This window comes from Schistocerca serialis, chromosome 2 (assembly GCF_023864345.2).
Source record: "Schistocerca serialis cubense isolate TAMUIC-IGC-003099 chromosome 2, iqSchSeri2.2, whole genome shotgun sequence".
Classification (NCBI taxonomy): Eukaryota; Metazoa; Arthropoda; class Insecta; order Orthoptera; family Acrididae; genus Schistocerca; species Schistocerca serialis.
The window spans coordinates 96,494,410-96,509,183 of NC_064639.1; the positions used below are offsets into that span (position 1 = coordinate 96,494,410).

The 14,774-nt window shown below is 47.0% G+C and overlaps 1 protein-coding gene across 1 annotated transcript in view; it reads right to left on the bottom strand.

Annotated features, from left to right (window-relative positions):
• LOC126456776 (MFS-type transporter SLC18B1-like) overlaps positions 1-12,578 on the bottom strand; it is a 312,767-nt gene extending 300,189 nt beyond the window's left edge. The window contains exon 1 of the mRNA XM_050092546.1: positions 11,911-12,578. Within this exon, the coding sequence (XP_049948503.1) occupies positions 11,911-12,423 (513 nt within the window). The 5' untranslated portion in view covers positions 12,424-12,578. The remainder of the gene's footprint in view (positions 1-11,910) is intronic.
• Positions 12,579-14,774: the final 2,196 nt, after the last annotated feature.

The following is a 14,774-nucleotide window of genomic DNA, read 5'->3' on the forward strand; positions in this document are numbered from 1 at the left end:
GCATTGATAACAGCCGTGAGGTATTCGACCTGACTGTCACAACTGGGAAAATCGTGGTCCGGAAAGGTCGCCAGGGCGGAGTAAAGTCCCCAGTCAGCTTTCGGTATGTTCCAGCTCGAAGGACGTGGGGATAGGGTGTGGTGCAGGAGACGAATGACACAGGGGAAGTGTGTCGCTCGAATAGGTGTCAGAAAGGACATATCACTCGAACCGACGGGCAAGAGTGGTAGAACAGATCGAGAGGTCCAAGTGGGAGTAGGTATGAGTAGAGTCCGAGAGGAAAGTCGGGGCGCCGGTATTGAGGCAGACAAGATGGAGATGGTTGAAGACATCCGCCAAGAGTGAGCCTCTCTGACAGGATGCAGGAGAGCCCCAAAGGGGATGATGGGCATTGAAGTCGCCAAACAATAAAAACGGCGGGGGAAGCTGAACGATCAGGTGCATCATGTCAGCCCGACTAACAGCAGATGACGGTGGAGTGTAGATGGTACAAACTGAAAAAGTAAAAGCAGAAACAGTAATGCGGACAGCTATTGCTTGGAGTGGGGAGGTCAATGGGATGGGATGGTAATAGACATCGTCCCGAACGAGCAACATGACCCCACCATGAGCTGGGATACCGTCCACAGGGGTGAGGTCATACCGCTCCGAGGTATAGTGGGTAAAGGCAATACGGTCAGTCGGGCGCAACTTGGCTTCCTGGAGACCAAGGACAAGCGGACAGTCCAGGCGGAGGAGCAGTTGTAATTCCTCCCGATTAGATCGAATACCTCTTATGTTCCAATGTAACAAGGCCATCGCTAGTCAAAAAGTTGGGGGAACGAGACGGGGGAAGAGCTGGTCACCTCGACGGCCGCGGAGGGCCAGGTTGCGAGGGAACAACGCTACAACCGGCGGGAGGCGGATCCGGTTCCATCGAGTCGTCGCCAGCTGCGGCCGCTGTCCCTGGTTGTGTAGGAGGGGCAGCACCATTTGCCGACGAGAGGCCAGCTGAGCACCTGGCAGCAGAGCGTCCCGGCGAAATGGAGGACGGCCGGGAGCAGCGACTCAAGGATGGAGCGTCAGACGAAACGCGCCGGGGTGGAGAGGGGGATAGAGACTACTTCTTGGAGGCCTTCTTGGAAGGCCGAGGAGGCACAGGGATGGTGGGCTGGACCCTAAGAAGGTCCTCACGCGCGGGGTCCATTTTGGAACGCCGGACCTCGGAAGCTGGGGTCCGGAACGTTTCCCCGATGGACGCCTGAGAAGAGGATCGCTTCTCAGGTGGCGGGGGAAGAGGAGGAGGAGGAGGAGGAGGAGGAGGAGGAGGAGGAGGAGGAGGAGGAGGAAGGGTGGCCCCTGGGGAAGAGGGGGCGGGGGCCACAGGGGAGGAGGATTTGGAAGCGAGGGATTTGGGAGGCGGAGGCAGAGCCCCCTGATGGGCGGAGGAGGTGGAGGGGGGACAGGATAGGGGTGAGGATACCACGGAAGGAGTGGACACAACTGAGGCAAACGAAGTGGTCAACGGCACGGGATGGAGGCGGTCATACTTCTTCCTGGCCTCAGAATAAGAGAGCCGATCCAAAGTTTTGAGTTCTTGTATCTACTTCTCCTTCTGATAGGCGGGGCAGTCTGAGGATCTAGGTGAGTGAATGCCAGGACAATTAATGCCCCGAGGTGGTGGGGTGCATGTATGTTCCTCACGAAGAGGACGTCCACAATCGCCACAAAGGGGCTCAGCCTCACACCGTGATGACATGTGCCCAAAGCGCAAACACCGAAAACAGCGCATAGGAGGTGGGACGTAAGGTTGCACGTCGCACCGGTAGCACATCACCTTTACCTTCTCCGGGAGAACGTCCCCCTCGAAGGCGAGGATAAAGGCCCCGGTGTCGATGTGACGGTCTTTGGGGCCGTGCTGGACTCGCCGGACGAAATGCACGCCTCGGCACTCCAGGTTGGCCCTGAGCTCCTCAACAGATTGTAGCAGGAGGTCACGATGAAAAATAACCCCCTGCGTCCTATTTAGTGCCAGATGCGGGACAATGGACACTGGGATGTCCCCTAGGCGGTCGCACGCCTGGAGCGCCGCCGACTGTGTGGCGGAGGTGGTCTTTATAAGAACGGACCCCGAACGGATTTTACTGAGAGCCTCGATTTCCCCGAATATGTCCTCGATGTGCTGAACAAAGAACATGGGCTTGGAGGTGGCGAACGTGCCCCCATCGGTTTGAGAACAGACCACATAGCAGGGGAAGTACTTCGCCCCAAGCCGGCGGGCCTGTCCCTCCTCCCAGGTAGTGGCCAAGGGGGAAAGGGCAGGAGAACCAGAACTAGAAACGGTACCTTTTCTTTTGAAAGACTCGGCCGCAGAGCGACCTGATACGTGTTGACGTTTCATCTGTGAAACGTCCGCCCCGATACCACCCACTCCGACCGGGGGCTCTCCCCACGGGCGCCACCCAGCCTCAGCAAGGGCCACCTGGCAGGATGACCGTTGCCAGGAGTCCCGATGCCCCAAGGAGACGGGCATCTACTCCTTGGCCGACGTGGGGAGGGTGCAGCTCAGGTATCGGCAGTACGATCCCTGTATTGTCAGGGGGCTACAACCTAGAGGGTACATGACGACCCCACCACAACGGGCTGGCTACCGTGCTGGATTTCTGGTGTCATGGAAAGTCCATCATGATCGTAGGTGCAGATGGGGACGGACTTGTACAACCCATCAGGCGTTTAGGCCCAATTTGAGGAATAATGGGTATGGTTACAATGCCGGTACAATGCTGAGTCCCAAGGTCTTAGTGCACTTAGGACCAGTGGTACACCACGTAAGGTGTCCTTCCCCAAAAGGCTTGTACTTCTGTAGAATTTTGAAAAATGGAGGTCAAACCCCAAGGGGGACCATCACATGGAAGGCCGAAACGGTTGAAACTCCTTTTAGTCGCCTCTTACGACAGGCAGGAATACCTCGGGCCTATTCTTACCCCGGACCCGCAGGGGGACAGCTGAAGAGTTGCCGTAGCTCAGCCAAGAGCCGGAAAAAACTGCCACAATTCTGCTGGAGGATGACACTGTCGTGAGGCTGGGAAGGCATGAAGTGCGCAAGAGGGCTGGTTATGCCTCAGGGTCACCTGCTGCCACCGACTAACTTCCTGAACAGGCTATATCCAGTGTCTCTGAAGGGCCTGGCAAGATCTAGGTCTTGAGTGGACGCCACAATCTTAGTCTCATCCTCAGACGCAGAGCTTGTAGGCAGAGTTTGTGTGGGTACCACCGCAACTGCCTTGGTATTGGAGGTCTCCTTTCTGGATTTCTCTCGCTTATTCCTTGGGTTTCTCTGGCTGGGAGGGCTCCACTGATTCAGTCTCCGGAACTGAGGATGAGTGCGAATCCCTATGACCAGCTGCTTTTGGGCACTTTAGCCACCAGCGGGTGACATCATTGCCACTAGCAGAAACCTGGGAAAGGGGTGACCCAAGGGACCTCTTCCTCGCGAGAGGAGTCTAAAAAAGGCGCAAGCTTCTCCAGCTGAGAAGTGAGGACTGGTTGGGGGGACAGTGCCCCAAGGTAGGTGGTGCAGGAGCAAAAGGGACAGTAGTCAAACATAAGACCCAAGAATTTAGCGACGTCCGAAAACGGAAGGTTGACAGGTTCTAGATGTAAGGAGGGTGGAAGAAACTCCTTACGTCGCGAAAAATTAACACAAACGGTCTTACTGGGAGAAAAACGGAAGCCGGTTTCGGTGCTCCAAGGGTGGAGGCGATCGAGACATCCTTGAAGACGTCGTTCAAGAAGGCTGGTCCGTTGAGAGCTGTAGTAGATCGAAAAATCGTCCACAAAGAGGGAGCCCAAGACATCAGGAAAGAGACAATCCATAATTGGATTTATGCCAATGGCAAGCAGTACAACACTCAGCACGGAGCCCTGGGGTACCTCGTTTTCTTGGGAGAAAGTACGGGAGAGAGTAGTGTTCACCTGCACTCTAAATGTGCGCCCTGCCATAAATTCGCGAAGAAAAAGGGGCAGCCGACCTCGAAAGCCCCAAGAGAACAGTGTGCGGAGGATGCCTGTCCTCCAACAGGTATCGTATGCTCCTCTAGATCAAAAAATATTGCTACTGTTTGGCGTTTCCGGAGAAAATTGTTCATGATATAAGTGGAGAGAGCAACAATATGGTCAACTGCAGAACGATGCTTTCGGAATCCGCATTGGGCAGGTGTTAAAAGACTGCGGGACTCCAGCCACCAAGCTAAACGGCAATTCACCATACGCTCCAAAACCTTACATATACTACTCATGAGAGAAATGGGGTGATAGCTAGAGGGGAGATGTTTGTCCTTTCCAGGTTTCGGAACAGGAACGACGATAGCTTCCCGCCATCGTCTGGGAAAAGTACTGTCGGTCCAAATTCGATTATAACGGCAAAGGAGGTAACGCAGACTATGGGTTGATAAATGCAGCAACATTTGGACGTGGATACCATACGGTCCTGGGATGGAGGAGCAAGAAGAAGAGAGTGCATGTTGGAGTTCCCGCATGGAGAAAACAGTATTGTAGCTTTCGCGATTCTGAGAGGAGAAAGCAAGAGGTCACACTTCCGCTGCACGTTTCTTCGGGAGAAATGCTGGCGGGTAATTTGAAGAGCTCGAAATCTCAGCAAAGTGCTGACCCAATGAGTTAGAAACTGCGACGGGGTCCACTAATGTATCACGCGCGACAGTGAGTCCAGAGACCGGGGAGAAGTTAGGCGCACCTGAGAACCGTCGAAGCCGACTCCAAACTTCCGAGGAGGGAGTGAAGGTGTTAAATGAGCTAATAAAGAATTTCCAGCTTGCCTTCTTGCTATCGCGGATGATGCGACGGGATCATGCACGGGACTGCTTATAGCGGATACAGTTGGCCAAAGTAGGATGGTGGCGGAAAACGCGAAGAGCACGTCGCCGCTCACGTATTGCGTCATGGCACACCTCGTTCCACCAAAAAACTGGGGGGTGCCGGGGCAATTCGGAGGTGCGTGGTATTGAACATTCCGCAGCTGTAAGAATAACGTCGGTAATATGCGTGACCTCATCGTCGACACTGGGAAAGTGACAGTCATTGAATGTCGCTAGAGACGAAAAAAGTGTCCAATTGGCTTGGGCAAACTTCCAGCATCGCGGGCGCATATATGGCAGTTGAGGCTGCAGTCTAAGGACACATGGAAAGTGGTCACTCGAGTGTGTATCAGCAAGAGCGAACCATTCGAAGCGCCGAGCTAGCGGAACAGTACCGACCGAAAGGTCCAAATGAGAGAAATTTGTCGTGGAGGCAGACAAAAATGTAGGGACCCCAGTGTTGAGGCAAACTAGATCCGCTTGGTGGAAGACGTCTAGCAATAGTGAGCCACACGGACAAGAATGTGGAGATCCCCAAAGTGGGTGGTGGGCATTGAAGTCCCCAACCAGCAAATAGGGGGGTGGAAGCTGACCAAGAAGATGAAGGAGATCAGCTCGTGCCATTGGTGTGGACGATGGAATGTATACAGTACAAAGAGAAAAGGTATATCCAGAAAGGGAAAGACGGACAGCGACAGCTTGGAAGGAAGTGTTTAAGTGGATTGGGTGATAATGGAGAGTATCATGGAGAAGAATTATGAGTCCTCCATGGGCTGGAGTGCCTTCAACAGAGGGGAGATCAAATTGGACGGACTGAAAATGGGGGAGAACAAAGTGGTCATGGGTACACAGCTTTGTTTCCTGAAGACAGAAGATGACCAGCGAGTAGGATCTTAAGAGGATCGACAATTCATCCCGATTGGCTCGAATGCCGTGGATATTCCAGTGGATAATGGTCATAGGGTGAACAGAAAATGGAGGAATGTGACCAAGGTTGCCGTCAACTCAACGACTGCTCAGAGCTTGCAACCGACAGCATGGAATGGCATTCAGCCGAAGGCAGAAGATCCTGATCCATAGGTTGTTCAGGAGCAGCTCCTGCCACCAGCAATCTGCCGGTTGATCGGCCGCCAGCAGTGCACCTCGGCGACACAGAAGACGGCCAAGGGCGATTTCCGCCAGGTGGTGCTGTATTTGGGACACGCCTTGGCGGAGAAGGAGATGAACTGGGTTTCTTAGTAGCCTTCTTGGAAATATGATGTTTAGATGGAGGAGGAACCGATGGTTGTGAAGCTGGGGTACGTAAAAAATCTTCACGAGTATGCTCTTTTTTCGAAGTCTTGGTGTCTGATTTTTGGGCTCGAGATTTAGCAGAAACCGATGAAGGGCGAGCCATAGAGTGGGCAGGCGAAATTGGTGAGGTTGAACGGGCGATCTTTGCGCTGGCCGATCTGACGACCGTGGCACTAAAGGTGAGGTTGCAAGTCTGTGTGGCCGCCTCCTTTGTTGGCCAAGGAGAAGCAAGGACAGTGCTGTATTTTCCTGTCTGAGGCACGGTGGGCTGTCGACTGGCGAATAATTTTTGAGCAGCAAAGGTCGACACCTTTTCCTTCACTCTGATTTCCTGGATGAGCTTTTTGCCTTTAAAAACGGGGCAATCTCTAGAGGAAGCAGCGTGGTCACCCATACAGTTGATGCAGCGAGGGGATGGAGGTGGACAAGCACCCTCATGGGCATCCTTGCCACATGTAACACATTTGGCCGGATTGGAACAGGACTGGCTGGTGTGATTGAACCGCTGACACCGATAGCAATGCGTAGTGTTTGGGACGTAAGGGCGAACGGAAATTATCTCATAGCCTGCTTTGATTTTCGATGGGAGTTGAACTTTGTCAAATGTCAAGAAGACAGTGCGGGTTGGAATGATGTTTGTGTCAACCCTTTTCATAACTCTATGAACAGCCCTTACGCCCTGGTCAGACAGGTAGTGCCGAATTTCTTCGTCAGACAATCCATCGAGGGAGCGTGTATAAACGGCTCCACGCGAGGAATTTAAAGTGCGGTGCGCTTCAACCCGGACAGGGAAGGTGTGGAGCAGTGAAGTACGCAGCAATTTTTGTACCTGGAGGGCACTGACTGTTTCTAACAACAATGTGCCATTCCGTAATCTGGAACAAGACTTTACAGGACCTGCAATTGCATCGACACCTTTCTGAATAATGAAAGGGTTGACCGTGGAGAAGTTGTGACCTTCGTCAGACCGAGAAACAACAAGGAACTGTGGCAACGATGGAAGAACTGTCTGTGGCTGAGACTCAGTGAACTTGCGCTTGTGAGCAGACATAGTGGAAGGTGAGGAAACCATTGCGGAAGAATCCCCCATGATTACCGGCGTCTCCGATGGCGCGCTCCTCCCTTGTGGGGGCCCTCTCTTAGGGCACTCCCGCCTTAGGTGATTGTTCACACCTCAGGTCACACCTCCCGACAAACGGACGGAGGGACCAATCGGCACTTTCGGAAGGTATCAGCTAGGGTAATCACCCCTCCCTGGGCCTGGCCGTTACCAGGGGGTACGTACGTGTCCTACCTGTCTACCCGGGGCAGGGAATTACGCGTTAGCCCGCCACCAGCTACGCACAAAAATGCGTGGACAAAGGAAGGATGAAGACATACAAGCAGAGAAGGCGAAGAATGTGTGACATTTATGAGCGTCCGTCTCCAGACGTAGGCACAAACCATACTCCCAGAGGGGGAGAAAGAGAAGGAAAGAGCCAGAGGTGAGGGGAGGGTGGGCCAAGATAGGGGACAGGGAAGGATGTGGAAAAGGAAGGTACGCAGCCCGGAAAGGAAGGAGGGCCACATTAGCTCGGGGTCCCGTGCTCGCTACGCACGTATCCACAAAAGAGTTGTGGACCCCCTGGGGAGGGGGGGGGGGGCGTAGGGGGATGTAGAGCATGACCTTAACCTTCTCTGGGAGAATATTCCCTTAGAAAGCCAACAGAGAGGCACATGTATCCTTATGGTTATTCCTGAGTGATTTTTGTATATGTTTGATAAAATGTACATCTCACCACTGGGATTAGGCCATAGTTTCTCATCCATTTGGAGAATAAGAAGTCAGAAGTTTTGTGTGGGGGCAATGGCTTCAGGTATGACATGTACACAATCATATGCCTGAAGAGCTGTAGATTGTGCAGCAGAGGAAGTTATACTTAAATACGAACCATTTCATGTTTTCCTCAGAGACTGAACTTCCCCAAATCTGTCTTCAATGTTTGCAACAACAAATAACGGTTTTGTTGCAGTAAAAGTAACCCCATCACTCTGTATACAGAACAAGTACTGGGTGAAATATTTTGCTCTCAGAAATGTCCAACATTGTACACAGGGAAGAGAATGTCGTTGGTCATATCTCTCTGCCTTATAATATTCTTTTCCATCTGACAAGACTGCTGGGACCATTAGGCTACCATGCTGAGTTTTGGGTGTAGTACCTTTGCAAGAAAGGAATGGTCCAAAGAAAGAAGGCAAAAGAGGTGGTATATACACCACACTGTCTGACCTTCCCTGCAGAATATGCACTTGTGTAAAATTTTGATAAGTACCAAGTCACACCCAACAAGTGGACCATAGCTAAAAATGAAGTTACACAATGCTGGATGGGAAGAAAGTGAATGCTCAAAATCACAAACCAGAACTCGTACTAAGAAGACTATCCAACGGAAAGGCAGAAGCAGAGGCAGAGAGGCAAAAAAAAGATACTAGAAGGATAGAGTTGCAGTACGGACAGGAAGGAGGGCTGCAAACCCCGTGGTCCCATGGGTGCATGTAGTTGCAAAAATGATGTCAGTCCCACCCTCTGTGTGGAGGGGAGGGAGGGAAGTATGTTGGATTGTGGTTGGTATATATTCGTGAAGTTTGTTTCACTCACATTGGTGAGGTTAGGCTTTTCATATTTGTTACATGAGCGAGTTTTGGTTTTGCGGTACTGCAAACGTCATTTGAGCTGATGGGCCAAGTGCTGGGTTAAATACTGGACTCATCAAGTTGTGTGGGGTTTTGAGCTATCATGAATTTTGTTTGAGCTTCATTGAAATTTCTGTTACCAGTCCCCCCCCCCCCCCCCCCTCTCTTGAGGATTTTGTTTACTTGAGTTTTGTGTTAGTAGGATTGTTGCATATTTAGTTGCCCCCAGACAAAACCCCCTAATTCAGATAGCAGTTGAATTAGTTTCGTGTTTTTTCTGCACGTAAATATTTTTCATGTTATTTGTGTCTGTTCATGTATGTAACAACTGACTTCGTGATCACCACATAGAACGAGCTTGAAATGAAGGTCATGCATCAAAGCCAACAAGTAGTACTACAACCATCAGTTTCACTTAACACTAAGAAACACATTTAAAACTATCATTCTCTTAAAACAAAAGGTGCAATGGGTCCTACTGTGACGGTCATCGTGCATGTATGAAATCACATAGCCTACTACATATTGCTCCATAGGAGCAATATGTAGGAGGTGGCAGTTATTTCCTAAGTTCCTCCCTCAATGCAGGGGTCTTCATACTTTGTGAGTAGGTTTTCAAAGATTCAGTACCACCTGTTACTCTTCTTTGGAATGAGTCCCACACACTTCAACAGTATTTTGATATGAAACACACAAGCATTTTTCAAGCAATCTAATATGTAGTCTGAATGCATTTTCCTAGTATCCTAACCATGAACTGAAATTTGCCACTTGCACTCCCTCCTCCCCCCCCCCCCCCCAAAAAAAAAAGGGGGAGAGAGAGAGTATAAAAAAATCTTAACAGAAAGAACTGTAGCATAGCCTAATATTTATATTCATGCAATATTTGAACGTGCTTGCCTATATTTAAAGCACTTTCATCATAAAACTAAAACTGCAAGGTAAATTCAGGAAATTTATGTAAGATAATCATGAGTCTCCAAAGAATATTTTGATGCATATTATCCATATATCTGGTACATGAACTACGCAAGATGCAAGGTGGTCTAGCTCTTAACTTTTAACGCCTCTTGCTTCATCTACAATTGAGCCTATGTGATCATTCCGCTCATCCCCCCATGTTGGCATTTGTTTGAGTTGAATGATCCCAACTGTAACTCCTACTGTAGTGTATATCAGAAACCAAAACCACTTTGAGAAATTATTTAGTTAGCAACAGCTCTAAAGAAAAACAAAGAATAAACATCTAACTCTCAAAATCAGTTACTCTTCCAAGGAATAAACAATGCAACTCACAGGTTGGTCTCTTGTTCCCACATGGCTCCCCCTTAAAGTGCAGAGCATCTGGGATGTAGGGGTGCTTGAATTTGACTTGTCATCCAGCTCTTGTGCGGATGACCTGTCGTTGTGTCAGTGTGACTGGTTGTTCTGTAGTCCTCTAGCATCTTGGCATTCTCTCTTCAGTTCGACTGGGTGTAGGCTCACCTGAGCCTCGGTCATCCTGAACTGAAGAGACAATGCAAAGATGCCAGAGAACTACAGAAAAACCTGTCACACCTGTCATCACACTGACAACAAGTAGTCGTTCGTACAATAGCTGGACGACAATTCACCCCTACATCCCAGGTGCTCCTATGTCTTTCATTTTGTGAAGTGCAAAATTCTACATTCCTGAACATCTAAAGCATCATCTGCAAAAAGTATGGGTTACTAATATATTGTATGACAGTTGATTAATATATATCACACACACAATAAGGATCCCAACATAATTCCCTGGCTCACACCCTACATCATGTCTATGTATGTTGATCAGTATCTAGCCAAAATAACATGCTGCTCTCCCTACCAAAAAATACCTCAATCCAGTCAATTTCATTTCACTATATTTGACAAATTAAAGCTGTGTGCTAAACTAGGATCTGTGCCTTTTTCAGATAGAGGGCAACTAACTACCCCATCCAAACACCCTTCATTGCTTTAATTGGTCATATGATCTCCCGAACACTTCAATAGCTCTCCTACACTGCTATGAGATAAACAGTTTCAGGAAACAGGCACAGCAGGTGAGTGCCTTGCCCTCAGCTTCAAAGTTGTTGCTCAAGTGTAGAGAATAAGGAAAAGAACTTTGCAGATCTTGAAAGGAAAGTTGCAAATCCCTAGTAAGTTGATGCTTTGAGCTGAGGTGTAATTTGTATGGCACTGATGTCTGGGTTTGAATCCTGGTCCCACATTTAGGTGTCTTGTCACATACAGACAGCACAAAAACACTCTGCAGAAGGTAAAAAAAACTCACATGAGACCTGAGTTTTACCTAGCGTATATAATGTTCAATAACTTAAGGGAATGGTGATGTTGACATGTTCTTTTGCCTTGAAAATGACACGGTGTGCACCAGTCAAAATGTCGGCAGTTGCCAACTTCACTTAGTTGCGTTCTCATAGGTTATTTGAATAAGAGTACTCATTGTACGGTTATTATAACATTAGGAAATTCTTAAGCTGCACTACTATTCATCTGGCAAGTGCACAAATCTATGAAGGAGTCCAGGTGCCATAAAACATACTATACAAGGCATAGCCTACCTCTACAGTTAGGGCTCCTCTCTACACATTACTCTTCTGTATATAAGGTTACCAGTTTTATTAATCCATTTACCATAAATGTCCTATTTGTCTGACAATTAGATTTTCAAATTCTATAATAACCTCTTGTGATTCACATTGTTTGTGAGATCAGTGTTATTTCACAAATTGTGATACAGGGTGAAAAAATTAAGAGATAACAAACTACTTAGCAAAGCATGCATGCCAATCACTATAGTTTTAAGTATGTTATCAGTGCTCAAAGAAGTCACATGACACAACATCACCTTTCAGCATGTTTCATGTTATTTATTTTATACCATACTTGGGTCAATCAGTTGTTACAATATGCACAAATTATTGTTTCATAAATGAAAAATTCCAACAAACCAGCCTAGCATTAAATTATTATCAGCAAAACGACATATACTTGAATATTTGTGTAGCATGCTTACTTATACTACATCGCAATAGCTGCTAACATTTTTCAAAGAATCTAAACAAACCTCTTTAGGGAAAAAGGGTGCCATGATCGACATAGAACAGAAGCTCGTGAAGTCTACTAATGCCAACGACGTCAGTGTCAATTTCTGCATACGAGTGAAGTTTCTCAGGGAACCAGAACGCGAGCTCTTATGTGCTAACAACAAGCGGTCTCTGATGCACCGAATTTCACCAGCAGTATACTTCACTTGTTGAAATGTCGATAGAGACTGACTTCTGATATACTTCCTCACGTTTCCAGATTCTTCAGTTCTTATTATTTCTCTTCTCCAGTGACTGTCAAACTCACGGGATGTGGTGTCCATTGTCACTAATGTAGCGTCGGCACTATGTGCCACATTCCTGCCTATCATCGCACCACACCCATTGAAATTAAAATTTTTTTCGGACCCTAGCGAATCACTGTCTCTATCTGAATTACCTTCCGAATCATCGGAATCATCTGTACCAACTGAAATTTCAGACGTAACACCATACACATCAGAGTACAAAACGGAAATATCAAAACTCGCCATAATTATACGATATAGTGAAGCACACACTAACTCCACACATTCAATTTCACTGAGTTTCACATCCAGCACCACGATTCACGTGCCTTCTATAACCGATTGAAATACTAAACATTTTCGCACACGCAAATAGCAGACGAAATCAGCCTACTGTGGTACTGTACTGCATAACAGTGTTGCCAACCTCAGAAGACAAAATTATGGCATTTTGTACTTAAAATCATAGTTTTTATCTAAAATTACCGCACATTGAAAAATCTTAAAACACAAAAATAATAACGCTGATAATACAACGTGCACAATACTTGTTTTCAATCGCGAGCAGGAAAGTCTTCATTTATTAAAATTTTTATCCATAAAATATGAGATTTACGAACCAAAACAACATGACTTTGGCGACAGCGAAACACGGGAACTGAGGCAGTTCACAGAAGTTACAACATTCAGTTGATGGCGTTGTTACTATTACGATCTTCGACCATAGATACCAATATGGGATGTAATCGATATTGGTATCTATGGTCGAAGATTACGATAGTCTGCTATCACTTCGACGAAATTTTTTGCGGGCGGGAAGGTGTGTGTTTGACTGTTTGTCATTGTTTCCTTCAGGATTGTGATGCTACAGTACAGAGAACAGTAGTAAAAACTCGGCCATTCAGCCATATGCTTCGCGGTACTATGATTTGTTAGACACGAAAGTCGGATTGCAAAATTGTTGTAGAATTGTTGGAGATAAAATAGGGAACGTAATATACATTCACATTCTGGGAGGCAAGTAAGTTGAACAGTTAAAATGATTGCAGTGAAAATATCGTATTTCCCCATAGTATATAAATGTATATGATTTATTTAATACTGTGATGTACGTATCCAAGGTGCAGTGTTGTACTGATGAGCGTTATAAACAGCAAATTTAGTTTCTTAGGTGTGCTGTAGGCAAATCATTACTGCTGTAATCACGGTTAGTAGGCTTCTTCAGAGATTACTCTCATTTAGATTGAGTTCTTGAACTTTATTCTCAGTTACTGAAATATTGAAGCAGAAGGAGACGTGCAGGAAAGAAAAACAGGAGATACTATGGGAAATTTGCATTTGCAAAACAAGATGCTGAAAAAGCAGGTGGGGGTTTATAAGAATGCCTCGGCTGACATTAAGAAATTTAGAATATCAAATCAATGTCTACTAAATTTACTCTTTTTACCATTAGGGATTAAATGATTTGGGATGTAAGTATAAGAACTTCAGTGTTAAGATGGACAATTTTTAGATCTTAGCTGCACTCCTTGAAAAGAAAATGCTGTGGGACAGAGTGAATATAAGTATGCTGTCAGTTCTGTTTGTGGCCTAGTAGCTATGGCAAGATGTGAGAAAACATGTGTGCACTGAATGTGCTGAGAAGTACAGTTCATGTTTGGCCACAGCACAGCTGCCCAACTCCAAAAATGCTGCGAGCATACAATAATATGTACCATCTGATGACAGTGATTCAAAGCTGGCCATGTTAAATAAATATTGAAAAATAATACAAAAGGCAGCTGATAGCAGTAATTTCTGGAACCTTTATTCATGACAGTAAGTGTCCCATATCTATAATGGATAGACCATAAAGTTTTAAAACTGTTTTGGTTCCTGTCAGATTATTTTAGTAGGAAAATAATAAAACTATTGTGGCAATTGTTGAAAACTTTCATGAACATTTGGCAGATTTAGTGATAAATGATTATTATTTATTATAAATTTTGATTAAAATAACTTGGTGGCTGACAAACAAACTATGGGGGTGCAGGGTTGTTGGCTGTATACAACATTCCACATGCTTAGAATGAGCAAAACATACATCCAGAGACCACTGTGACATTCACCTAGTGACAGGAGCTTTTAGGACGAGTCTGGTGACCAGCATCCTGGTGGAGGCCAGAGTCCTTCCATTGCAGGTTAGATGTGCACAACTGCTGGCCAGTTACGTTGCACACTTTCGTAGTTGCACATCTGAATTACTGTCTTATTTACCCACCAACGGCAGTTCATCTCCTGCATCAGCAGCCGAGGTCAGGGCTTCCAATTGCAGTTTGTGTCTGATTCCTTGTTTCCGCTCTGCAGTTCTTGCCTTTACCAGCTATACTTGAGGTCCATCCGCATACACCTCCATGGTGTACACATAGGCCATGGCTTCACCTGGACCTTTCACATAGTCCTAAGGACTCAGTTAACCCTGCAGCTCGCCGCTGCCACTTCCTCTCAATGCTTGACATGTACCAAGGCCATGAAGTAGTTTACACTGACGGCTCGATGGCTGATGAGCACATTGGATTCACATATTTCCATGGAGGACATATTGAACAACATTTCTT